Source organism: Schistocerca cancellata, chromosome 8 (assembly GCF_023864275.1).
Source record: "Schistocerca cancellata isolate TAMUIC-IGC-003103 chromosome 8, iqSchCanc2.1, whole genome shotgun sequence".
Lineage (NCBI taxonomy): Eukaryota > Metazoa > Arthropoda > Insecta > Orthoptera > Acrididae > Schistocerca > Schistocerca cancellata.
This window is the reverse complement of record NC_064633.1, coordinates 251361353-251388743: the sequence shown is the minus strand read 5'-3', so window position 1 is coordinate 251388743 and position 27391 is coordinate 251361353. Positions and strand designations below refer to the sequence as shown.

Genomic DNA, 27391 nt, shown 5'->3' with positions numbered 1-27391 from the left:
TAGTTGTTGATTGAAATCTCGTGAAAAGATATCGCCGCAGCGAAACGCACAACTGTTTTATTGATTGCCATATTAGCTCTTCCCTGTTTCGCGATAATGCAACACGAGCTACCCTTCTTTAAATTCTTCCAATGTTCTCCTTGAGCCACATCTGGTAAGGATTCTATTCCACACCACAGTACACCTAACAGAGGATGAACAGGCGTAATGGACCAGTCTCATTACCAAATCTGTTGAATTTTCCAAGTGTTCAGCCACTAAAACACTGTCTTTGGTTTACTTTACCGAGAAATTGCTCTATCTGATCGTTCCAATTTAAGTTTTCAGTTACTGTACTTCCTAGATATTTAGTTGAATTGACAACCTCTAAATTTGCATGATTTATTGTGTAACTGAAATTTTACTGTTTTATTTTTGTATGGTACTCTTCTGGATTACCTCACACTTTTCGATGTTCAGAGACAATTGCAAGGTTTCGCACTATACAAATATCGTATATAAGTTATTCTGATTTCAGTTGTGACCTTCTGATGACTTTACTAGTCAGTAAATGACAGCACCATCAGGAAACAATCGAAGAAGGATGCTCAAATTGTCTCCAAAATGGTTTATACAGATTATGAACTGCAAAGGGACCGTTACAGATATCACTTCTGTTTTGCTTGATAATTTTCCGTCGATTAATACGTAGTTTTCCCTTCCTGAGAGAATATCAGGAATCCAGTTGCTTCTGAAGCGATACTCCATATACATTCAATGTGCTTACTGCGTGCATATTTCGTGTTTTTCCCTCCACAGAAACTAAGGCACTGAAGCAACGGAATAAAACATAATTACATCATAACCATGCAACGAGCCACCAGAGACGACCGGGCGCTGATACGAAAATTCTGTGAAAATAACCTTAAGTAATCTGCGATACTTTGTCGATGGAGACTGGCTTCAGCAAGTAAGTGTAAACCGATTACTCTCAATCATATTTTTAATAGGTCTATTAGGGAGACCAGAGGAATATCGACACCATTGAAAAATTCAAGGCACCCTGTGTGACTTAGAAATGTTAGACGCAAAACTGTACCATGAAAATTGAAAAATGTCGAACACTTCCTTAGCAAATATTTTTTTTTCGAAAATGGCATCGAAATTAGAAAAAAAATCAACTTAAGCTTTATTGAAACCTAGAACTCCGTTGACTCTAGTTGCTGATGGCTTTTGTAAGCTTATTGGAAGATTTCTCATTCTAAAACAAGAAACTGAACCTTCTGCAACCGTTTTGGTAACTTCATCGAACTTGTGCTGATGGCCTAGTTTTTCGGCAACGTCATGAGCATTTTGGTCCAACGTACCATGGAAATACCGTAGAATAATAGTGCTAATGTAGTGATATGTCTAGTTACTGTTACTGTTTAGGAGCAAAAAATTACTTTTTCACCAACGAAGATTTATTGTGTGAATTTGATTTTGATCAATCATAAAAAAGGAATAAATAGTATGCTCAGCTCCTTTGATACCCTGGTCCGTTATGTCCCTGGGGTCACTACACTTAATGCCTATTTTAGGGTACCTTCAGTCCATTCAGCCCTCTCTGAGTTTTCATTTTCTTGTCCTCGCTTTATTTAACAGTTGCTTAAGATTAAGGCGTGGGGAAATAACGACACCATACCGACATTGCCCCCCCCCCCAAATAGTCTGTCAATATTGCCCCCCCCCCTCTTACACAGTTTCGAAGACATCACTTTAATAAGTTTTTAGGCTCGAAAAGTGGCAAAATCTATATAATAAAGGAAGGTTAGAGAACATACTAGCAGTCTATATTACCTTTAATACCGTTAAATTTTTGTTGAAACGCTCACATCATATTAAGCATATGCCAAAATAACATCAAAATTCAAGAACGAAATGTTTAGTGCCACGATAAGACGGTCGTTTACAAGAACTCGTCGCCTCTGCACCCCACTTCTGGCGTTGTCTCTTAAGCTGCAGCGTGGAGTGCTGTGCTGCTGGTCTGACAAAAGGATGGTGTCGGTATTTCCTGTTATATCGATAGTCCTTCGTTTTCCCCAAATCTTTGGATGACTGATGATGGCCTAAGGCCCATCTAGCACAGTTATAGAAATGAGCCAACTAGAGAGATAAACAAGTCATAAAAACGCTAATGAAGAACCGAAACCATCAAGTTTGATATCCTAGAACTACATACGTAGAGCAGTAGCGGCAGGCTCACCATTGCAGGTGCGGCAGTAATGGTGACACTTCTCGCAGCCGAAGGGCGTCTGGAAGAACCCCTCGGGACACTCGGGGAGGCACTCGCCGGCCGCCAGCTGCCACCCCCGCGGACACGTGACGCACTGGTCCCGGCGCGGCCCGCTGCACGTGGCGCAGCTCAGGTAGCACTTGGCGCACACACCGCGGTCGCCGTAATACCTGCAACCACACGTGAGTCGGCACTTTAGCACCGGTATCCGTTGTCGTAGAATCGGGACACCAGATGATGGACTGCCGTTAGCGAGTGAACGCTGTTTTGACACCGCCCGCAACACCTACAAAAATATACGGACGTGCCACAAAATGATGACTATAGCCCACCGCGAGACTGAATGACTCTTGGTGGCGCTGCTATCAGGTGACTCAGTAGTAGCGTAGAGGCGAACACGGAACGTTCTATCGACGATACAGGCCGTAAATGAAGATACTCACTAACAAAAACGACTTTAAAAAATACGGGTAAGTGCGACTAGAGCTCCTGTACCGATGGTTTTGTACAAATTTAAACAAGTATACAGGGTGGTCGGATTTTCCCGTTTCAGACCACTAGGACATGTAGACGGTAGTGAGTACATCACATTTTGAACAGGAACACATGTCCAGAAACGTATCGTTTCCGTTCTACAACAGTTTCAATGCAGATGATTATCTCATCCACCCCCACGTGAGGAATGTACTTAGGCGTGACCCAGTACAATTGTTGCAATCCATTTGAAAAGAATACTGACTCCTTCGGTTATTGCTTACGCATTCGCATTAAAACTTAAACCTTATGGTTTACATTAGTCAACAACAACAAGGACCCCGCAACTACGACACCAGCCGCATCATGCCGATGCATTATAACAGCGGATCGATGTGGCTACCACCAACGTTGTTACACACATTGTACCTCCGAAGCATGTTCTGGTACACTCTCTCCATCTTGCTCAGAAGGGAGTCCAGTATTCAGCAACGCATATTTTCAATACGTTACCAGCAACCATTAAGAGTTTAGTTTCAGACAAGGCGCAATTTAAACATAATTTAAAAGAATTTCTGGTGGCCAACTCCTTCTATTCCATCCATGAGTTTCACAACAAGTGCAGTAGACCATTGGAATGAAAATTTATTATACTTTAATTTTTGACAATACTTGGTTGTAGCAGCCAACCTACTGTGTGAATGATGGATGTATGCAAAGCAGATGTAAGACTTAAGTCTGTAAATAGTGGAAGTTTAATTTTGAATCTTGTACATAAGCTGACTGTTCTTAACCGAGGATCACTGAAATGAATAATTTACTTTAATTTTTGACAACACTTGGTTGTAATAGCCAAGAAACTAGCAAATGTGTGAATGATGGATTTAATGAAAGCAGATGTAAGTATTAAACCCGTAAATATTCGAAGATTAAATTTAATTCATGTATATAATTTTACTTTTTATTGACTGAGGATCATTAAAATTAATGAAACTCAATTTTTTCTAATTACATTTTTGTAATGTATTTATCTGACATGTTCCACATCCTGGAGGATTTCCCCTTTTATGGGTCTATGGAATGAATAATTAATCTAATCATCCAACCTGGTGTCTCTTTAATGTCTCGCGCAGCAGCCAGAACTAGTGCCAACAGATCTTCCTCTGTCCGAATTCAAACTGTCGTAGAACGGAAACGATACGTTTCCGGATACGGGTTCCTATTCAAAATGTTCTGTACTCACTATCCTCTACATGTCCTAGAAGTTTGTAACGGGAATTTCTGACCACCCAGTATAGACAACTCAGCCAAACTGGAAATCGAGAATCATGACGACTTTTGTCTGTTATCGATATCGATGCTGGCCTGTGTAAGATTCCTAGTCACTTATTCGTATGTATCATGGTCAAGCTTCTCTCTAAAACGATCTGTGTGGATATGACTACCGCGATCGTGGTACAGTATCCATTAAAAATTTTCACACGCGTTTAGTTCCAATAAATGTGAAATGGATTCTGAAAGAGACAACGACCTCATACAAATGAAAGGTTTATTGCCTCTAATACAACACGGTACACGTTCCAAAGGTTTCTCAACACACATTCTGACATTCAGTCTTATTTCAGCTTGTTTTTATCTTTCTGAGGAACCATTACTTATACTGCCCTTTGGTAACGACTCGCTTCTGATATTGATGAGTTCTCAATCCCGTTCACGAACACTGCAATTAAAGGATTTATCGAACTTCGCACAGCACGCAAGCACATATCGCCTATCGTCAGCCGCCCTCCAGCCACGAATGCCCACCACTTTAGCCTTCCGCGCCAGCCGTAACGGCTGGCGCCAGACCGAGCTTCCCAATCACGGGGGCTTCCATGGCGGCAGTGCTGCTGCGCTAGGTCACTACGTGTAAGGTGGAAGGCATAGATATCAATACTCAAGGAGTAACTGTATCTCTAACCTTATACATGATCTCAATCCTGAGAATTCCAAGACCTTTGAAAATGTTGTATGATTCAAGTTAAAATTTTTAGTGTCTGTTTCACATTTGTTATTGTAATTTTTTAAATTTATTGTTTGAATTTTAGACTTACATTCACCTAATACACCAGTCTTCTTAACTTCATCTGTTGTCGTTTCTTTTATGATACCACGGAGGTCTCCGGAAAATAATATTTGTAAATTACCTAGAAAATCACTGAACCTATTACTGGAAACGACATCAAAATTTCTACTGTAGTTCCTGAGACTTTGGATGGGGAAAATGTGATATTATTACAATGTAATGTATTTAGGAACTTCTCTTTACTTGTACTTTGAAACCTTGCTTCTTACCAAATTTCGTGATTCTAAATCAACGGGAAGCACCCTACAAATTTTGATGAGTGAGTCTTTCGAACATCAAAATATAAATCATTGTATCTTTTGATTGATTTGAATTAGAAGCTAGGGACCGTACGTCATAAGATGTGATATGAATGTGAACTTGCGACGTCCACCCGTTCCTGAGTTAAAGGGGGTCATAACAATAGGGCAGACAGACAGTCGGATAGGAAATGACAAAGCAATATTTTTTCCTGTAATATAGATCAACAATGTTCGGAGTATTACCTTTACTTGTATTGTAAAACCTTGCTTTTGCCAAATTTCGTGATTCTAGATCTAAGGAAAGTACCCTATAAGTTTTCATGAGTGAGTCTTACGAGTTTTTGCAAAAACTGACATAATGTCTTATGTGACAACAGCAATCAGTGATTTTATAATGTTACTTAAAATCCGTCTTGATTGCAAAAAAAATTTTTTTTTTTTATTATTCATATTACCGGTTTCGGTTCATTCAGAACCATCTTCAGATCTGTAAAAATAATTATACTAATTTACTATTTCACGGAAACAAATGTTTTTCATCCTATCTAATGAACATCAAATGTACCAGAACGTACCTGATATTTCAGTTACAGGAGTAACCCGTCCAAATTCAGCACCTTTCACATGCTACGTCACATAAAATTGGTTGGCAGAGTGCACGTCATTTATATTAATTATAACACTATAACCGACAGGTGGCGTCTGGTACATTTGTTACATTCCATTTGTACATACTGTATTCAGTAGATCTTTTTATATTAAAAATATTTGGTTAAAATATGTAGATGTCAAAGTTAAAATCTGTACTTGTCAGGATTAAAAAGCAGTAAAATTATCATTTTTATACGATCTAAAAGCATAGGGCGATTTATATATCTATGGTGCTGGTGTGAACTTGTTTTCCTCTACGGTCTGCTTCCGTGGTTCCCGCCATTTTGGTGTTGTGCCGCGGTGCGCTCAGTCGTCTGATGTCCATCGCCACGGGCAAGAGGGCCGCACAGGAGGGCCCCGTCAACGACGCCAGGCGCTGCACGCGTCTTCCGGCTTCTCCACCGCGCACCATCTCTCATCTCTCGGGCTGGATCTCCACACGCAACAGTTGTCATCTTAGTAGGTCGTCATAAATGCTAAAATAGGCGTTATGATTGAATTCGTTTTGTTCGTTGAGGATTAAATCCGGATCTTTATTTTTGTGGGTGTATATTTCGATCTCTTCCAAAATGTTAAGAAAACGTCCCTTATGAGCTCTATGCAGGATTTCTAAATTGTTTTCAATATTCGTGACTGAGTGCTTTGTCGCAGCCATATGCGCCCCAAAAGCTGTTTTGTTTTGAGAGTAGGTGTGCTCCCTGAATCTGGTTTCGAAGTTCCTACCAGTCTGTCCTATATATTGTTTACAGCAGTCATTACATTTGATCTTATATACACCTGAATCCTGAAATTTATTCCTACTATTACATATTCTATGCCGGAGCTTCAATTTTAACGTGTTATTTGTTCGGAACCCTATTTTAACATCTGATTTACGAAAGCATCTTTCAATTTTGTCTGCAATTCTTCCATTGTAAGTAAGAGCTACATATTTTTTCTTGTTGTTCCTCTTAACTGCTACTTGACTTCCTTCTGTTTGTTCCATTTGCCTCTTCTTTATCTTCCTATAAATATTCATCACCTGTTTACACGTATATCCGTTCGCTACGGCCACTTGTTTTAAAATACTTAACTCCTTTTCTACTTCCTGTTGGCTTAGTGGCAATCTTAGTAGCCTGTATACCATCGAAGTAAAATACGCCCATTTGTATCGCGGTGGGTGACAGGAGCGCTCATTGATAACTAGATCTGTACACGTAGGTTTTCTGAATATGCTAAATTCATGCTTCCCATCTTTCTTTATTAGTGTTAAATCTAAGTAATCTATACGGTTGTTCTCTTCAAATTCCATGGTGAATCTAATTTTCGGGTGTTGAGAGCTCATTTTTTTGTGCTAAGTTTTCGATATAATTTTTATCTCCTTTGTATAATAAAATGGAGTCGTCAACATATCTCCTGTAATATACAATTTTCTCAGCGATATTAGGATTTTCATCAAAGAATTTGTTTTCTAAGTGATTTACAAAAATGTCAGCCAGCGTCCCAGCTAAACTGTTCCCCATTGCCAGCCCGTCTTTCTGTTGATAAATTTTGCCATTGAAAGTAAAGTAATTGAACGACAAGACGTGTTCCAACATTTCCACTAGTTCAATCACTTCCCCCAGTGCCAATTTACCATGAGTGAGGAGATTGTTCTTAATGATCTCGATCGTTTCTTTTACGGGAATGTTTGTGTACAGATTGGTGATATCTAATGAAGCTAGTGACGCATTCTGAGGTATAAGTACGTCTTTAATTTGCTCGGCAAATTCGTAGCTGTTGCTAATGTTGAAAGTCCGACGATCTGTATATGCCGCCTTCAATCTGTTATTTAGCTCTTTATTTAATTTATAACTTCGGCTGCTGGTGTTATTAACGATTGGGCGAATCGATTTTTCTACTTTATGGAGCTTTATTTGTGACCGTAATTCGGGGATTCGCGGATTCATTACTTTCAGTTTAAACTTTTCCTCCTCTGTGAATAGAAACACACTGTTATCTATTTGTTTCCTTATTTCTGTTTGAAATTTCTTGGTTGGATCTTTCTTGACTTCTACTATTCCGTTTTCCATAAAGAACTTTTCAGTTTTCTCTATATAGTCTGTATCGTGTATTAAAACCATAGTGCCGCCCTTATCTGCCTTTGTGACGATAGCCTTACGTGATTCTAACTTCTTATTCAAGCCCTTAAGAGTTAGTAGATCGTTTCTGTTCTTGTGAGCGGAGTGCATTTCATCTATAATCGACTTCTTTACTTTAATTGCCGTGTTTGTCTGTTCGTATCTATTCATATTTGCGATATCACATGCAATTTTCACTTCTGCAATAGTCTTTTTTATTGTATTTGAGTTAATTGCGGGATTTAGGTTATATTGCAGCCCTTTATTTAAAAGGTTCTGCTCATCCTTTGTTAATTCTATCTCAGTCAAGTTCACGACCCTCTCACAAAAAATTTGCAACTTTTTATACGCCGTTTAGTTATCAATATTAAAATATACACCCAAGTTAAAAAGCTTCTTCTGATGTCTGTTTAGAGTTAATTCTCGCTCCCTGTCAATTCTATTTTCAATTTCTCTGCTTACGTATGTGAACTGTAATGGAGATAAAATGTCACCTAAAATCAAGTGAAGATTAAAAGCTTCTCTATTTAACTTGTCTTTCATTTTATATGCTTCTCGAATTTGAGTTTTAATCCATAATATTTCACTTTTACGTTTTACTATTTGTGCTATGTTTGACATATTCCTGATTTTTACTTTTGCGTAATTAGGAGTAATCCCTGCGTCTAAGCATGCTTAGTTAAATTTTATTTTCAAGTTTTCTTTCATTATCTTTGGGCGTATTTTACTTCGATGGTATACAGGCTACTAAGATTGCCACTAAGCCAACAGGAAGTAGAAAAGGAGTTAAGTATTTTAAAACAAGTGGCCGTAGCGAACGGATATACGTGTAAACAGGTGATGAATATTTATAGGAAGATAAAGAAGAGGCAAATGGAACAAACAGAAGGAAGTCAAGTAGCAGTTAAGAGGAACAACAAGAAAAAATATGTAGCTCTTACTTACAATGGAAGAATTGCAGACAAAATTGAAAGAGGCTTTCGTAAATCAGACGTTAAAATAGGGTTCCGAACAAATAACACGTCAAAAGTGAAGCTCCGGCATAGAATATGTAATAGTAGGAATAAATTTCAGGATTCAGGTGTATATAAGATCAAATGTAATGACTGCTGTAAACAATATATAGGACAGACTGGTAGGAACTTCGAAACCAGATTCAGGGAGCACACCTACTCTCAAAACAAAACAGCTTTTGGGGCGCATATGGCTGCGACAAAGCACTCAGTCACGAATATTGAAAACAATTTAGAAATCCTGCATAGAGCTCATAAGGGACGTTTTCTTAACATTTTGGAAGAGATCGAAATATACACCCACAAAAATAAAGATCCGGATTTAATCCTCAACGAACAAAACGAATTCAATCATAACGCCTATTTTAGCATTTATGACGACCTACTAAGATGACAACTGTTGCGTGTGGAGATCCAGCCCGAGAGATGAGAGATGGTGCGCGGTGGAGAAGCCGGAAGACGCGTGCAGCGCCTGGCGTCGTTGACGGGGCCCTCCTGTGCGGCCCTCTTGCCCGTGGCGATGGACATCAGACGACTGAGCGCACCGCGGCACAACACCAAAATGGCGGGAACCACGGAAGCAGACCGTAGAGGAAAACAAGTTCACACCAGCACCATAGATATATAAATCGCCCTATGCTTTTAGATCGTATAAAAATGATAATTTTATTGCTTTTAATCCTGACAAGTACAGATTTTAACTTTGACATCTACATATTTTAACCAAATATTTTTAATATAAAAAGATCTACTGAATACAGTATGTACAAATGGAATGTAACAAATGTACCAGACGCCACCTGTCGGTTATAGTGTTATAATTAATATAAATGACGTGCACTCTGCCAACCAATTTTATGTGACGTAGCATGTGAAAGGTGCTGAATTTGGACGGGTTACTCCTGTAACTGAAATATCAGGTACGTTCTGGTACATTTGATGTTCATTAGATAGGATGAAAAACATTTGTTTCCGTGAAATAGTAAATTAGTATAATTATTTTTACAGATCTGAAGATGGTTCTGAATGAACCGAAACCGGTAATATGAATAATAAAAAAAAAAAAAAAATTGTTTGCAATCAAGACGGATTTTAAGTAACATTATAGTCTTACGAGTATCAACATATGTGACATAAAGGATTAACTTTTTACAGAATTAAAGTAGAAGCGTACATTTTTCACATCGGCGTGACATTCTGAACCTTAATATGTGACACATGTTTCAACTTGTTACAGTTACCCATTCCGCAGAAAAAGGGATCTTGACAGACGGACAGATAGAGTGTCGCATACGAAATGACAAAAACAATATTTTTTCGTGTGTTGTAATTACGAATTAGCACATTTCCGATGTTTTCCTTTTCTTGTACAGTGAAATCTTGCTTCTTTCAAAAAGATCATGATTCTGGGTCAACGGGAAGTATACTCGATGTTTTGAAGAGTGAGTTTTTCGAGTATGAAAATTTGTGACATAAGTGTCCGTATCTTTTGACTAAATTCACTTAGAAGCTTAAATTTTTTATAACATCAAGTTTCCGTACACGTTAGAATGTGACAAATTTGAACTTGATGCATCTACTGATTTTTGGGAAAAAGGGTTTTAATAGTCGGGCAGACAGAGAGATAGTCTGTTTGTCGGACAATAAACTGGACCTATAAGCGTTCCGTTTTTACTGAATGAGATTCGATCTTATTGCAGTAGAGTGGTGCTTCGTCCTCATGACTGGGAAAGAGCGTCTCGGAAACGTTGAACCTCGTCGCTGTTCATGTGCCACTGTCGTGAGCATCTGTAGAAACTGGTTGAAGGCCCGTGCAAATCACAAGTAAGCATCTCAGTACAGAATGGGGACGGCGCAGGTTAGATCGCTCTGTAAAGTAGGAAAAGCGGTGACACGTGGCAGGTACGTGGTTAGAATAAAATACTGATGCTAGCATACCTGTATCTGTGTTTGGAGTACACTGTTCGTGCACTCTATCAAACGTAGGGGTTTGTAGCAGAACCCTTCGAGTTTCCTCTCAGTGACATTATAAATTACGGCACGGGGCCATGGAACGTAGTTCAGGTCAAAAGTGTCGATTGGTCGAGTTAATCGCCTTCCTTGTTACTTTATGGCGATGGTCGTGCCTTGATAGGCTGTCATGTCATACAGGTGAATGGCTGCTCGAAACATTCATCATGCAGACACGTGCATGCATTATTATGCTGTATGCCGTGGGGGACGTTCACCACGGATTCCATGCTAGCTATAGTAGTAACAGAGCGCCAAATTTACAGATGTGGATTATGTGAACATACCCCTTCATGGCTGTTGTCTTCGCGTATCGCGGTTAAATCTTCCAGTTTCAATACTGTTCATGACACACGACGAGAAACGTCATAAAGTGATTTCACTAGCGTGACAGAAATAGCGTGTCCATTGCGTAGACGCCTTGTGCCACATATTTATGGGAAATACTTTCTACATAATAAGCGGTTGAGCGCCCCACAAACCAATCATCATCATCATCAACTGCTATATTACATCTCAAAGGTGGACGAACTAGCTGTTAATAAACTGATTAAATTGTGGTTTAGGCTGCTAAAATTTACCACGGTTTTTGAATAGAGATGTTCACCAGCTGCAAATGCTTTTACACTTATTGTCATTTTATTCAGCTCTCGACGACATTTCACCTTCTGCAAGCCATTTCATCTCAACTCCAGTCTGCAACCATTTGAACATTCTTTCTGTAGTCATCCTTTTGTCTCCCTCTGTAACTTTTCTACCACCCTCTCACCCATACCAAACCGAGGATTCCTCCATGCCTCATGACCTGTATCATCAACCGATCTCTTCTTCAAATAACTTACGGGTTTGCTGCCGGGTGACGTCGTCGGACACCGCCGATATTTCGACAGGAGCACACCCTTCCATTCTCAAGGCACAAATGCAAGGAAGAAAAAATAAGCAAGCCAATTTAATACCTCGGTTCACAGAGGAGAAACAAGGAAGATACCACACACAGAACAAGTATCAACACAACCAAAGGTAACCAACATCAGAAATATCGATGATTAATAATAATCAACATGTGAAGAAGCACTAAATTTGTCCCTCTGTTTTTTGAAGAGAGACAGAGCCAGATCCAAGCAGCATTTAAACAAAATCCACCATCTCTTTTAATAAGGTTGCTTGATAGTCTGATTTCAACAGCTTCCTTAATAACACTATCCCAATAGTTTGACGTGCAAGCCAGAATCTCCGTGTTGTTGTATTCCATAGAATGACCGGTGTCAAGGCAATGTTCTGCAATAGCGGATTTGCTCGTCTGTTGTAAGCTTCCTATAAACAGAATGTCAAAAAAAAAATGGTTCAAATGGCTCTGAGCACTATGGGACTCAACTGCTGACGTCATTAGTCCCCTAGAACTTAGAATCAGTTAAACCTAGCTAACCTAAGGACATCACAAACATCCATGCCCGAGGCAGGATTCGAACCTGCGACCGTAGCGGTCTTGCGGTTCCAGACTGCAGCGCCTTTAACCGCACGGCCACTTCGGCCGGCAAACAGAATATCCCAACGTACCATCAGTCTTCCTTTTGACCAACACATCAAGGAAGGAAAGGCATCCATTCTTTTCCACCTCCATAGTGAACTGAATATTCGGGTGGATTGAATTCAGATGTTCCAAAAACCGGTTTAAATTCTCACTCCCATGTGGCCACACAACAAAAGTATCATCTACATATCTGAAAAAAAAACACGCAGGTTTCAAGGTCGCTGACTCCAATGCACGTTCCTCAAAGTCCTCCATAAACAAATTGGCCACAATAGGTGACAACGATCTTCCCATTGCAACTCCATCAGTCTGTTCGTAGTACTGACCTTTGAATGAAAAGTAAGTGGAAGTCAGAACATGTCGAAACAAATTTGTTAATTCGATACCAAAATTAACCTTAATTAGCTGCAACGAATATCGGCGGTGTCCGAATACGTCACCCGGCAGCAAGCCCGTAAGTTATTTGAACATTCGATTCGCACATTGTTTACCTCTACGGGGAGGAAATGTATCGTTGCCGGCGGAGGTTGGATAAACTTCGCAGCAGTAGAGCAAGGTTGGAATGTGCATTATCGTTTTTATTGAAGTGTCGAAATCATAGTGTGGTTCCAGCGTTTGCTAAGGTTGTGCATCATATTAATTCTCCTGCCGCCAATGGCGTCAAGCAACGTGCTGGTTTAGCTCTTGTTCGTGAAAGGGTCCATTATACTCGCAGTCAATTAGATTTTGTTTCTAAGGAATTATTTCAGCTTCATTTAATGATGGCGTCTAATGTTTCTGAATTTCCTTGGGATTGGGTGGACGGTACCTCTTGGTCGCAGTCTGATTGGGAATTTCAATCTGTACCTGCTCGTCATTCGGCGATGTTTGAACGTTTCCTTGGCTCAGTGTCTAATTCAAAGTCTCGGCGTTCTGTGATCAATCTCACGGAGAAAACGTTTGACGCAGCTTTGTCTGTGCTGGGGAAAGGATTGAACTTCACACCGACGCCTAAGACTTTGCTAGTCGTTGACTTTATTAGTTCTATCGAACAGGCTGTTTATAAACTACCTTCCGAGGCTGCGGAAGTGGTTAGGAGGGAAGCTTGTCGTGTGTTGACTGGGGCCCGTCCACCCAAGTGTAACATTACAGCAACTGAGGCGGCTGCTTTACTTTCACTTAGAATGGATCCTGATGTTGTTATTTTACCCGCGGACAAGGGTAACGCCACCGTTTTGTTGAACAAGCACGATTACATTCAAAAGATGCAGTGTCTACTTTCTGATTCGGCGTATCGCTAAATCGGTGCTGACCCTATTAAAAGTGTTGAGAGAAAAACTAATAAACTCCTGAAGAAAAGTTCTTTGTCACAGGAGACTATCAAGAGTCTTAAATCTTACTGTTCTGCACCACCTAGATTATATGGTCTCCCTAAGGTCCATAAAGAGGCTGTCCCGTTGAGGCCTATTGTTTCTAATATTGGTGCTCCGACATATCGTGTAGCTAAACATCTTGCTAGTTTGTTGAGCCCCCTAGTACGTAGGTGTGAACACTACATTAAGAACTCTGCAGATATCTTACGTCGATTGCAGGGATTGCGTTTGAATGACTCTGACATTTTAGTCAATGGCTTCTCTTATCACTCGCGTTCCTCTCTCTGATTCGTTGCAGCTAATGGAAGTTAAGTTTGGTGTCGAATTAACAAATTTGTTCGACATGTTCTGACTTCCTCTTACTTTTTATTCAATGGTCAGTACTACGAACAGACTGATGGAGTTGCAATGGGAAGACCGTTGTCACCTATTGTGGGCAATTTGTTTATGGAGGACTTTGAGGAACGCGCATTGGAGTCAGCGACCTTGAAACCTGCGTGTTTTTTCAGATATGTAGATGATACTTTTGTTGTGTGGCCTCATGGGAGTGAGAATTTAAACCGGTTTTTGGAACATCTGAATTCAATCCACCCGAATATTCAGTTCACTATGGAGGTGGAAAAGAAAGGATGCCTTCCCTTCCTTGATGTGTTGGTCAAAAGGAAGACTGATGGTACGTTGGAACATTCTGTTTATAGGAAGCCCACCCACACTGACTTGTATCTGCGAGCTGATAGTTGTCACCATCCAGCTCAGCGTGAAGGAGTACTTCGCACCTTGGTTCACAGGGCCCACGTTATCTCAGACCCTGAAAGTTTGGCAGCTGAGCTAGCACATCTCTAAGTCACCTTTCGTCAGAATGGTTATAGTGAGAGGAAGATCAAATGTGCGTAGCGCCATCAGCCTTCTGTGCAACGGGTGAGAGACGATAGCAACGAAGTGGCGCCTAAGTCTACGGCCTTTTTGCCTTACGCAGGAAGCATTTCCTACAGGATTGACCGTATTTTATGGAAATATGATGTGAAATTTGTTTTTCGACCACCTTCCAAGATTAAGGCCCTGTTGGCGTCCGTAAAAGATGATCTTGTTTTGCGTAAGCCTGGGGTCTATCGTATACCTTGCAGTTGTGGCATGTCATATATTGGTCAGACAATCAGGACTTTGGATGACCGGTGTATTGAACATAAGCGTCACACACGCTTACAACAGCCGAGCAAATCCGCTATTGCAGAACATTGCCTTGACACCGGTCATCCTATTGAATACAACAACACGGAGATTCTGGCTTGCACGTCAAACTATTGGGATAGTGTTATTAAGGAAGCCGTTGAAATCAGACTATCAAGCAACCTTATTAGCAGAGATGGTGGATTTTGTTTAAATGCTGCTTGGAATCCGGCTCTGTCTCTCCTCAAAAAACAGAGGGACAAAATTAGTGCTACCTCACCTGTTGATTAATATTAACCATCGATATTTCTGATGTTGGTTGTCTCTGGTTGTGTTGAGACTTGTTCTGTGTGTGGTATCTTCCTTGTTTCTCCTCTATGAACCGAGGTATTAAATTGGCTTGCTTATTTTTTCTTCCTTGCATTTGTGCCTTGAGAATGGCATGGTGTGCTCCTGTCGAAATATCGGCGGTGTCCGACGACCTCACCCGGCAGCAAACCCGTAAGTTATTTGAACATTCGATTCGCCGGGAAAAGTTAAGGTCTCACGATCTCTTCTTGTTGCTGTCCTCAGTTCAATTTAGTACCTCCTATTGAGTACAATTTTAGCTCTCTTCTGTAGCATTACGTTTCTAAAACTTTAGTTATCTTTTTGTCTGCTCTGTTTATCGTCCACGTTTCACTTACGTTCAAGGTTACTAAAATTTAAATTCATATTTGATGTTGATAATCTTTTTTAATTCTTTCCAGGATGTAATTAACATCCTGTCTAATCCGGGAATCATCAGTTACTTTACTGCCCAAAGAGCCAGTCACCTATCAACTTCAGTGTCTCATTCCGCGTTCTAAGGCCTTCAGTATCTCCTCTTTCAATTCGACTGCTTTCCTTTACCTTTTTTTCTTAGTTATATTTAGTTCATATTGAACGACTTTTCGATTTGTTATCCATTCCACAGAAATTATCTACAAGTCCTTTCCTTAAGACACAACTACATTCTCATCGGCAGATATCAAAGATTTTATTTCTATTCGCTAAACTTTAATTGTTGTAGGAATATATACCAATAGCCGTTATTTTAGAAAACTTTATTGTGCTACTAGTTAAATGCCTCAGTAGCGTCTTCTTCAGATCTCTATATTGTTACAGAAAACATAAAAATACCTAAACAATAAAATTAATTAAAAAGTATAATAAATCTATTGCATCAAAGAGGTACAGCTAAATAATTATGTGATGGGATTGTACTTTACAACATTTTAGCGTCCACGTGCTGACTTCCGAAAATACCGTTTTTTGGGTATTGTAGCCACCCCTCGAGCTTTTACTACCTTTGAAATGTACGCGTTTTCATGTTGTCTTGCTTGCGACATAACCACGATATACCCATTCACATATTATCACAACGCACAACCTATACTATCTGCTTTGAACGCCCATTCTGGTCACTCCTTTGACAGTTGCTGATGCATGTGTGGACTTCATTACAGGTTCGTTTATGGCATACCTACTGTGAGTTACGATTTGCTTTAACTCCTGCTTAATTCGTATATTGCGTTCATGCAGACTTCTACCGAATCCAGTAACTACAGGGGTTCTTGCATTATGCACATACATGATTGGAATACCTTTTGTGTAACCTTGTATTAGACTTACGAATATGCAGTGTCTTCATTGTTTTAATATGAAAAGCGATCCAAAACAATAGACGTGTCATGCTGACAAAGGGAATTGTCTTTCTCCATGACAGTGCAAGACCTCACATTGCAGGTCAGACCCGCTAATTATTCGATAGTTTTGGCTGAGGAGTTTTACATCACCCACCCTACAGTCCTGATCTTGCACCGAGCGATTACTATCTGTTCCTCCACGTCTAACTACACCTCAGAGGCAACCGTTACAATGATGAAGATGACGTGAAAATGGCAGTGAGCTCTAAATTATAAGAGCAGGTGGCAAGTTTTTGTGAAGAGGGTATTTTAAAATTGTTTGAAATTTTGATACGTGTTTGAACAAATCTGTCAACTATGTCGAAAAAAAGAGTGAAGTGTGTACTTTCTGAAAATAAATTTACTTTTTTGAAATAACCTTTCGTTGTGTTCTTATGTTCATACGAACCTACCTTAAAAAACACGCCTCGTATATATCCACAACAGTATATCACAATTATAGGTGTTTGCTGTCTTATGTTATTCAACATACTACGCTCTTTTAATTTTGACATCTTGTCAGATGCCTTGCTCTAATTTTATTTACATTAATGTGGTGATGTAACCACAATATACCGAGGGGGTGGCGCAGTTGTTAGACACTGGACTCGCGTTCGGGAGGACGACGGTTCAATCCCGCGTCCGGCCGTCCTGATTTAGGTTTTCCGTGATTTCCCTAAATCACTCCAGGCAAATGCCGGGATGGTTCGTCTGAAAGGGCACGGCCGACTTCCTTCCCAATCCTTCCCTAATCCGATGAGACCGATGACCACGCTGTCTGGTCTTCTTCCCCAAACCAACCAACCAACCTAACCACAATATACTTTGACTACTGTCTGATTTTTTTAAATCTTTGTGTATTTTTGATGTTAATATACCTTTCCGTGTCTTTAGGTTACATTTTAGAATCATAGATTCTACATAACTCTACACTGAGTCTACACTCTCATATTGCTGAGTTAGTGTCTCATCCCAGTACGCTACAGGAAAGAGTAATGGCTATATATCTGATATGGTACTTCAATCGATATCGACAGTTGGTGGATCTACATTGTCTTCCACCTTTCAAACCATTGTTGTTTACATCGGTACATAGCTACTCATGGTATATTCATTCTCTTAACACCTCTGTCTTTCACTGAGTTGACACAGATTACCTCTTTTCCTTGATTACCATCTGTAAAACACTTTATATTCATAGATATGACATGATGGATGCTCCATAACGTTATAATTTGTTTCTAACTTTTTAAAGTTCTTCAGTAATATTTATTTTTGATTAGATACTTTGCTATGGTGTTCACCCCTTCGCACCTGTTGCGGTTTATACAACTCATTGATTTTTGTTTCCGGTTGGAATGCCCTCTCTATATTTACCAATGTTCCCTTCAGAACCATACTGAAAAACTGATGTGTATCTGTTCATTGTAGTGGGTCAACATTCGCTTATTCCTTGCGAATAGCTTGACTTATTTATATGCCATTGCACATACCACTAATACTTCGGGCGTACCCACTTCTATCCTCCACTAAAAGGAGGTGACATGCTTGATGCATAAATTTTACCTATTTGCACGATATCAAGGTGGTATGAGATCTTTTCCACCACTTCCCACTAAGTACTTTGACTTGACTTAAGTTTTGCCCGAGTTTTTGTATACCCACTTAAATTGTGTGGAGCTATCGATATTTTAATGACACTTCGTCACCCATGTGATAATGAAGTGGTTTTTTTGTTGTAATTTTTTACTGCTTCCATCCTTTCTATATAATTATGAGTATAATCTTATTCTTATTTTAAAATCTTTCATATATCCAGAATGTACTTGTTAATGTAAGATTTGCATAGAGCCTTTCTTGGTGCTTCTTAATTCTGAGGTAGCATTCTCGCTACTTACCAGCACGTTTGTTTTCAAGTGGATATATGGTCTTCTTATTTCTACTTAAGATGTATTAATTTGTCCATAGAGCATATTTCCATTAACAAAGCACAACGATCATCTTTGTACAGGTCACCATTCTAAAGGTTAACAAAAGCTTGTCCTCCTGGTGTTCATCCTGCATTTCTTTTCTTATTTATCTTGAGATGTACTTTGCACTTTTCTTACCGGTGGGACATTGTTGCAACTCAGTGGCCACTGTTACTTGCCTCTTGCTTATATGTTTTCACGCCACTTCGCAAGTTCATCATCTTAGTTTTCATGGCATAGCTCGTCATTGTTTTGTATATGACATGATGAGGAGGAGAAAGGACAAAACTTGGGGAACTATGATGGAACAGAAGATCTATGAAGACAGAACGAGATATCTAGCGCTTGTACAGCACACCTTGGAAGCTGTAGTTGGAAAACAATGATGATGCTCATGATGAACTTTTCCTATTTTCTTCTCAACCTGAGACATAACTTATTTTGATGCTAGTTACACACGTTGTACACAATTTCACCTAAACTATTTTACATCGTGGTTGAGTACTACATTTTCCACTTCTACTTCGTATTAATTTTTCGTACACTATGACTATATTGTTTTGCTTCATCCCCATTACATCTAATATATGACGTTTCCTATACTTGATTTCTTACTAAATGTGGGTCGTTCCTTAGATATTGAATGTGTAGCTTTGCTACAGCCCATTACAGTAACATCATTGTGGTCCATAGTTGTTTTAATAGATATGATGTGTTATACCTTATGTATTTGAACTACTATTTCTTACGTTACTTTTAGTTCACTATTATTAATTGTATATATTTAATATAATAGTTCTAATGTGTGTTACTAAACCTACTTTAGAGCATTTTTTTGTATTTTTTCTAACCATATGGAAGCTGGAAGAAGATGCTACTTGCTTTTCTTTAATTGAAATTTTAATTTGTTCACAATTTTCAATACCTTCTAAACTTTTCACATAAATTAAGGCCATAAAAGTATGGTCTCCTCCGAATATATGTCTAACCAAAAGGCCATTTTCGTAGTTGAAGTACAAGGTTTTTGTTAATATTGCCTTTTGCATTCTTGTGGTGATATTTCCACAGACACTTTCTTCCCCTAATACATGTTCCTTTACATCCAACCGAGAAATGAAATACTAATTTTCAAAGATTTAGCTTTATTTTTTGTGTAACATGTATGGTCTTAAGAATTTTCTTCCCCTATTTTACCCCCTTATGGGTTGAATTTATGAAAACAAGGCAATTAATTTTTCCTTTATTTTCAACCGAGAATCCAAGCACAAATTTTCATAGATGTCGCTTTAAGAATATTTCAGTAGTTCTTTAGTAATGATTTGTATTCTAAATCTTTCACGCACTATTCCTCTCTCATATGCGTTAAATTTCCAGAAGTGCTGCAACAAGTATCTCTTTACTTCTGACTGAGAAACCACATAACAATTATCGTAATTATAACTTCAAAATTTTAATAGCGACATATTTTCAAAAAACCATTTCATCCCCACGTTCATACCCTTAGGGAACGAATGTCGAAAAATCTCTTCTTAAACTACGCCAGCAGTACAATGCCTTTCTGCAAATTTGTAGTTTCTATCCTTAGTGGTTAGGACTACGATTAAACTTTAATTATCGATCTAAATTTCTCCTTTACTTCTTTCTAATCCGTTTTATGTCCTTCAACATTTTCTGCGGCATGGCTGCTTCCATACAAACTGTAAATAACTTTTCGTTTCTTGTGATTTAGGCCCTTACTTTCAAAGTTTCAAAGAGTCCTGTCCAGTCAACTATATATACGGTTAGCTGTATGGCACATACTGCCACACATTTTCCAACAATTCTCAAGAACCGAAACTGATCTACAAGGTTGTTTTTGTTGGCAGTTTCTTCATTCTTCTCCAATCACTTGTGTCAGTATTTTGCACGAATCGCGTATTAAATTCAGTATGTGGTAATCTTCATACCTCTCAGTTCATGTTACCTTTGCAACTGGAATTAATACATTGTAGTTGAATTCTCAGAGTATTTCGCTTGGCTTCTTCTTCCAAGAATCTAAACTCTTCTGAGAGTCTTGTTTCGGTTTAGGTCTTCCAGTGCTCTGTCAGCCTTTCAGTCCTCTGTCAGATTCTTCTAACAGTATCATTTTTCCCATCTCAACATTTATTTCCTCTTCCCGTTCATAACACTTGCTTCATGTTCATCTCCCTCGTATAGCACTTCTGTATATTCCTTCTATCTCTCAGCGCGAAATAATGCAGTGGTTAGCACAATGGCCTCGCATTTGGGAGGACGGTGGTTGAAACGGTGTCCGGCCATCCAGACTGAGATTTCTAGTGATTTTCGTAACCCACTTAAGGCAAATGCTGGAATAGCTCCTTCGAAAGGGCATGGCGGATTTCCTTTTCCATTCTTTCCTGATCTGAGCATGTGCTCCATCTGTAATGTCTTCATTGTCTACGGAACGTTAATCTCCTCCTCCTCTCAACGTTCACTTCTTTGCGCTATACTCGACCGTCTTCTGCACTCTTGATTTTCATACATCTACTACCCTTTTCTCCAAAGGTCTCCCTAAAATTTTTATAGGCGCCATCTATCTGTGCCCTAGTTATGCATGCTTCCACGACGTTGCAAGTGTTTTCCTTCCTTCCTTGTTTGCGAACTTGTACTTTTCGTCAGTCTCTTTTTTAGATGTCTTTATTGGTTTTTGGCTGTTTTCTTTACTGTATTATGATATTTTCTCATTTCGTCACTTGTATTCGAAGTTACATGCGTTGTCCAAGAAATGTAATTAGGCTTGGCCTTTGTCTATCGCATTTTTCACTATTTTATCTATCCAGGCTACAGTCACATTATATGGTGTTCCTTTCCCCTTCTTTCACCAGTAATTGCATTTTACTTCTTTCGAAACTCTCAATAAACTCAGCTTTTTTCAACTATGGTCGGTATTACCTTTCTACAATTTCTACTGTTTTAATTGATAGTTCTTAAACAATGATTATAGTCACATTATGCCACATCTGTGGCAAGAAATGCCTCGCCGTTTAACATCTCGTATTGAAATCGCTGGCTTACTATTACGGAATCTGTCTGAGATATTTCTGTGTTTTCAGATTTTTTTCAAGTTTACAACCTACTTTCACGATTCTTAAGCTAAGGATCAGCAATAATAAAACTGTGGTGTGAGCAAAATTCTGCCTGGGAGCCTCTTCGTTGAATTCTTTCCCCAGTCAGCGTTTGCCTACTTGTATGAAATTCTTGTCGCCCATCAAAATTAAATTTTCGTACCCTTAATCTTCTCTTCCGATCTATTCATTAGTTGCGGAGCTGGTTTGTAAGCTTGTACTACCGTGGTGCATATTGGTTTCATGCCTATCTCGATTACAGTAATGTGCTTCCAGTGCTGTACATAGTAGCTTGCCTGCTTTCATTTTCATTATTAGATATTCAGCCTGTGTTGTTCCTATCTGATTTTGTGAAAACAGCCCCGATCTCAACTAAGCTGAAATCCTGCGCTTCCGATCATCAGCTTTCATTATCTTTTAATACGTATAATACCAACTTATCGATTTCCGTTTTTCAGTTCTATTAAGGGGTTTAACAATCTCCCCTTTGGCTCATCAGATGTAAGTAGGGCTGACTTATTGTTCCTGATGACATCCTTCAGAGCAGGCTACAACTGGGTACTATTGTATCTCCAGTGTATTTTATTCAGAGAAGATGTCATCTTTTAACCATATGATAGAACTACAGGTTCTCTGAAAAAGTAGTGGCCCTGGCTTTTAGCCGTTCATAGTAACAGCACTATAGGACCACGTTGGCTAATGTTACAATTCCTAGATCAATTATTCAACAGCGGTTTCTGCGCCTGCTCAGGGAAGATATGCTATTCTGGTCTTACCACATGTTGTTCACACAACTAAAATACAGCATACCTATGACGTATGTATGCCTCCCCATATTGCCAACGAGTATGGTTGGTGGACATACACTTCCAGCAACGTAACAAATTATGATTGACCTAAACCTTTCGAACGACTCAATTTTTTTGTGATTTAAGATTTCCCTTAAAAGATATTGTAGCTGTTAAATTTTTTTGACTACAAGACAAATTAAAATCAGGCGATTAAAGATGGCACATTATTAACGAGAAACTTCTGCCTCGTTCATAGTATTAGCAGATTAGCTCCTTTTAGAGGGTCAAGAGAAAGGACGACTATACTGCAGAAAAATAAAGATGTAGTGGATCTATGTGATATAGATCTAACGGTTGATGTTATAGACGATCTTACAATAAGCTAGTACATAAGTGGCGTCCATTCTTTTGGACATGACTGAGTGAACAAATACCGTTTTGATCCTTCAGCTACTATGATTCAAGACTCAAAGAAATAACAGATGTTAGCTGCCAGTGGGTACTTATTTTTACCAATGGGGCAGGTTGAACATATGTGCCGAGCCGAGGTTCGAAACAGCGTCTCCTGCTTACTAGACCGATGTGCTGGCCATTATGGCATCTAGACACAGTGATCACCCCACTGAACGCAATATGCTGCCATGCCTCCTATCATAACCAAATTCTCAATACACAACACACACTACTGATTTATTTCCCATTGCTCATAGTCTCATTACTCATGGCTTCTCGCCGATTCCAGTAAGAGTTCGAGGTTGGTGTACATCGACAATGAAACGGCCATTGGCTGTCTTTGCCTTAAGGTCTGTAAGAACAGACACCACGTATAGACTACAATTAAGCAGATGGCGGTCAATGATCCCTTCAGTGCAGCTTCGGACCAAGCTCGAAATCTTATGGAAATTGACAAGATACCATAAGAAGCATTTAGTGTAGTAGTGCGTGGTATAAGTTGAGAATTAAAGTCTGACGGGAGGTGAGTCTGGGTGGTATGTGTGGTTCTGGCGAAAACTGTGTGTGAAAGGTGTACTGGTCAGATATCTGTCTATTAAGCAAGAGACCTGGGTTCGAATCCCAGTCCAGCACTAACTTTCACCTAGCACCATTCATATGAAGCAACTGCCACTGCCACCCAATGTCCTAAATTCCTTTGTGTCAAGCTGGTACATTAACATAACTGCCTAACACTTTGCCGTCCGGCGACACCACAGTGGTGTGTGAATAGTATCGATCAGTGGCCGGCGACATCACAGCGGTGTCGTGAGCATAGTACCGCGCAGTGGCCGGTGACAGCACTTTAGTATCTTTTTCATTCTGTTGGTGTTTTGTTTAGGTAACAATAAGTTACACACGTCAACAAGCTTTTTATTTTTATAAGTACTTGTGCACTTTCATCGTGGCAGACGAAAGAGACGATACGATTATTTACGATGAAAGCGCGGGCCTATTGTCTGACGTTCCAGACGACTTGGCCGATTGGGAAGAAGACTTTTGATATTAAAAAAAAGATGAAAGTGAAGCAGAATCGTCGGAAAATAGTGAAATACGTCCAAGAAGAATTCGGCGATCGCTGCGGTTGCCAGCTGTTAGGGATGAATCAGACGAAGAAGACAGACTATGATTTACTGAGGACCAACACTAATAAATTTGAAGGATCTCCGGGTCCACACGTATTTCCCAAAGGTACACAGAGAATCGTAGATATCGTAGAAGTATGTATTGCGAACTATCTATTTTAATATATTTGCAACGAAACCAATATGTATTACAGTCAGAACTGCAGCAGAGGGAAACTCGATTAAGAAAATGCCAAATTTGTCGACGTTACGGGACGCGAACTTAGAAATTGCTTTGGGCTTGCTATACTTATGGGAACTGTAAAAAAAGCCAGGAGCGAAGATTACTGGTCAACGAATCCGTTGATATATACACCGATATTTCGCAAAACGATGTCCCAACCGATTCAGACAAGTATTATCATTTTTACATTTTTACATCAACAACAAAAAAAAACCGATAATGCTGACCGGCTTTTCAAAGTGCAATTCGTAACTGATTATTTTTCCAAAAACCATAAAGAAACGTTTAATTTAAGTCAAAACATCTAAACTGATGAAGCGATGATACCGTGGCGTGGACAGTTAAATTTTAAAGTTTACAGTCCGTCGGAAATTACGAATGTGGCATACTCATTCGGATGCTGTGTGATTCGAATACCGGATACATTTCCTCATTCAAGAGCCAGTCCTGACAAAACTCTACCATCTGGTGAGCAAGATGTATGAGACAGGCGAAATTCCCTCAGACTTGAAGAAGAATATAACAATTCCAATCCCAAAGAATGCACGTGTTGACAGATGTGAAAATTACCGAGTTATCAGTTTAATTAAAATACTAACACTAATTCTTTACAGACGAATGAAAAACTGGTAGAAGCCGACCTCGGGGAAGATCAGTTTGGATTCCGTAGAAATGTTGGGACACGTGAGGCAATACTGACCTTCGACTTATCTTAGAAGAAAGATTAAGGAAGGGTAAAACTACGTTTCTAGCATTTGTAGACTTAGAGAAAGCTTTTGACAATGTTGACTGGAATACACTCTTTCAAATTCTGAAAGTGGCAGGGGTAAAATACAGGGAGCGAAAGGCTATTTACAATTTGTACAGAAAGCAAATGACAGTTATAAGAGTCGAGGGACATGAAAGGGAAGCTGTGGTTGGGAAGGGAGTGAGACAGGTTTGTAGCCTCTCCCCGATGCTATTCAATCTGTATATTGAGCAAGCAGTAAAGGAAACAAAAGAAAAGTTCGGAGTAGGTATTAAAATCCATGGAGAGGAAATAAAAACTTTGAGGTTCGCCAATGACATTGTAATTCTGTCAGAGACAGCAAAGGAATTGGAAGAGCAGTTGAACGTAATGGATAGTGTCTTGAAACAAAAAAGCAAAACGAGGATAATGGAATGCTGTCTAATTAAGTCGGGTGATGCTGAGGGAATTAGATTAGGAAATGAGACACTGAAAGTAGTAAAGGAGTTTTGCTATTTCGGGAGCAAAATAACTGATGATGGTCGAAGTAGAGCGGATATAAAATGTAGACTGGCAATGGCAAGGAACGGCGGGACTGCTACGGTCGCAGGTTCGAATCCTGCCTCGGGCATGGCTGTGTGTGATGTCCTTAGGTTAGTTAGGTTTAAAAAGTTCTAAGTTCTAGGGGACTTATGACCTAAGATGTTGAGTCCCATAGTGCTCAGAGCCATTTGAACCATTTGAATGGCAAGGAAAGCGTTTTTGAAACAGAGAAATTTGTTAACATTGAGTATTGATTTAAGTGTCAGGAAGTCGTTTCTGAATGTATTTGTATGGAGTGTGTCCACGTATGGTTCAAATGGCTCTGAGCACTATGCGACTTAGCTTCTGAGGTCATCAGTCGCCTAGAACCTATAACTAATTAATCCTAACTAAGCTAAGGACATCATACACATGCATGCCCGAGGCAGGATTCGAAACTGCGACCGTAGCAGTCGCTCGGTTCCAGACTGGAGCGCCTAGAACCGCACGGCCACTACTGCTGGCAGCCATGTATGGAAGTGAAACATGGACGATAAATAGTTTAGACAAGAAGAGAATAGAAGCTTTCGAAATGTGGTGCTACAGAAGAATGCTGAAGTTTAGATGGGGAGATCACATAACTAATGAGGAGGTATTGAATAGAATTGGGGAGAAGAGGAGTTTGTGGCACAACTTGACTGGAAGAAGGGGTCGGTTGGTAGGGCATGTTCTGAGGCATCAAGGGATCACCAGTTTAGTATTGGAGGGCAGCGAGGAGGGTAGAAATCATGGAGGGTTACCAAGAGATGAATACACTGAGCAGATTCAGAAGGATGTAGGCTGCAGTAGGTACTGGGAGATGCAGAAGCTTGCACAGGATAGAGTAGCATGTAGAGCTGCATCAAACCAGTCTCAGGACTGAAGGCCACAACAACAACAACAGATATATTCCGGCGCTGGACAACCTTTAGCAAAAACAGTGATGGAACTACTGTCACCTTCTTGTGGAAAGCGGAGTCACCTCTGTATGGATAATTATAATAACAGTGTTGAACTTGGAAAGAAAATTCAAGTTTGTGGAACGATACGAGAAAATAGAGAATTGCCGGAAAAATTAAAGCGCGCAAAAGTCAATGCGTTTGAAGCTTGTCATCAACGGAAAGGTGACAAGCGGCCATCGGCAAGCCAAGTAATCCGAATTAGCACTGCCTGCGCCAAACGAATAAGTTTGTGCAAGACGTGCGGAGGACAAAGTGTTAACCCTTTCGTGGGCAAAATTATTGAGCAGTTTTTTTTTAATGAATGGAGAGGAGATACTAGTTAAAAGATAAGTATATTTATCATACAGAATATCAAATGTGCTCCAACTGTGACAGTGAGGTCACACAACAAGGTGGGAAGTATTTTTCCCACTGCCATTCCTTGGAGTTAAAGGACAAAAACAACTTTTCGAACATATTTCATATTTATTTGATAAATTTACTTCTCTTGTTACAATGATTGTTCACAATTACTTACCATGAAATTTTCTGAAACATGGGTCTATCCAAAGTGGTATTTGACAATATGTACAAACACAGCGAGTGCTCTTTTCCGCAGCTTTGGTACTACAAAGACGTCACGTCCAGTAGGTGTCTCCTAAAATGGGTTGATGCTCCCCTACAGCTACATGACGAAAATCGTCAGGTACGTTACCCTTTTTTGCCAGAAAGACAGGTTTTAGTCCACGCCTTTTTTGGGATGAGAAGCCAGCGATCAATTGTCTGGCTAGAAGGATCCTGTATGTTAGCTGATCATGCTGTGCACTTTCTCTTTTACTTATTTTCCGCAGGGTAAAACTGTTCACTGCAGCA

At 39.6% G+C, this 27391-nt stretch overlaps 1 protein-coding gene across 1 annotated transcript in view; it reads right to left on the bottom strand.

Annotated features, from left to right (window-relative positions):
* Window positions 1–27391, bottom strand: part of LOC126095496 (furin-like protease 2) — a 707292-nt gene that overhangs the window by 56527 nt on the left and 623374 nt on the right. Inside the window, exon 18 of the mRNA XM_049910285.1 lies at window positions 2225–2424. Within this exon, the coding sequence (XP_049766242.1) occupies window positions 2225–2424 (200 nt within the window). The remainder of the gene's footprint in view (window positions 1–2224; window positions 2425–27391) is intronic.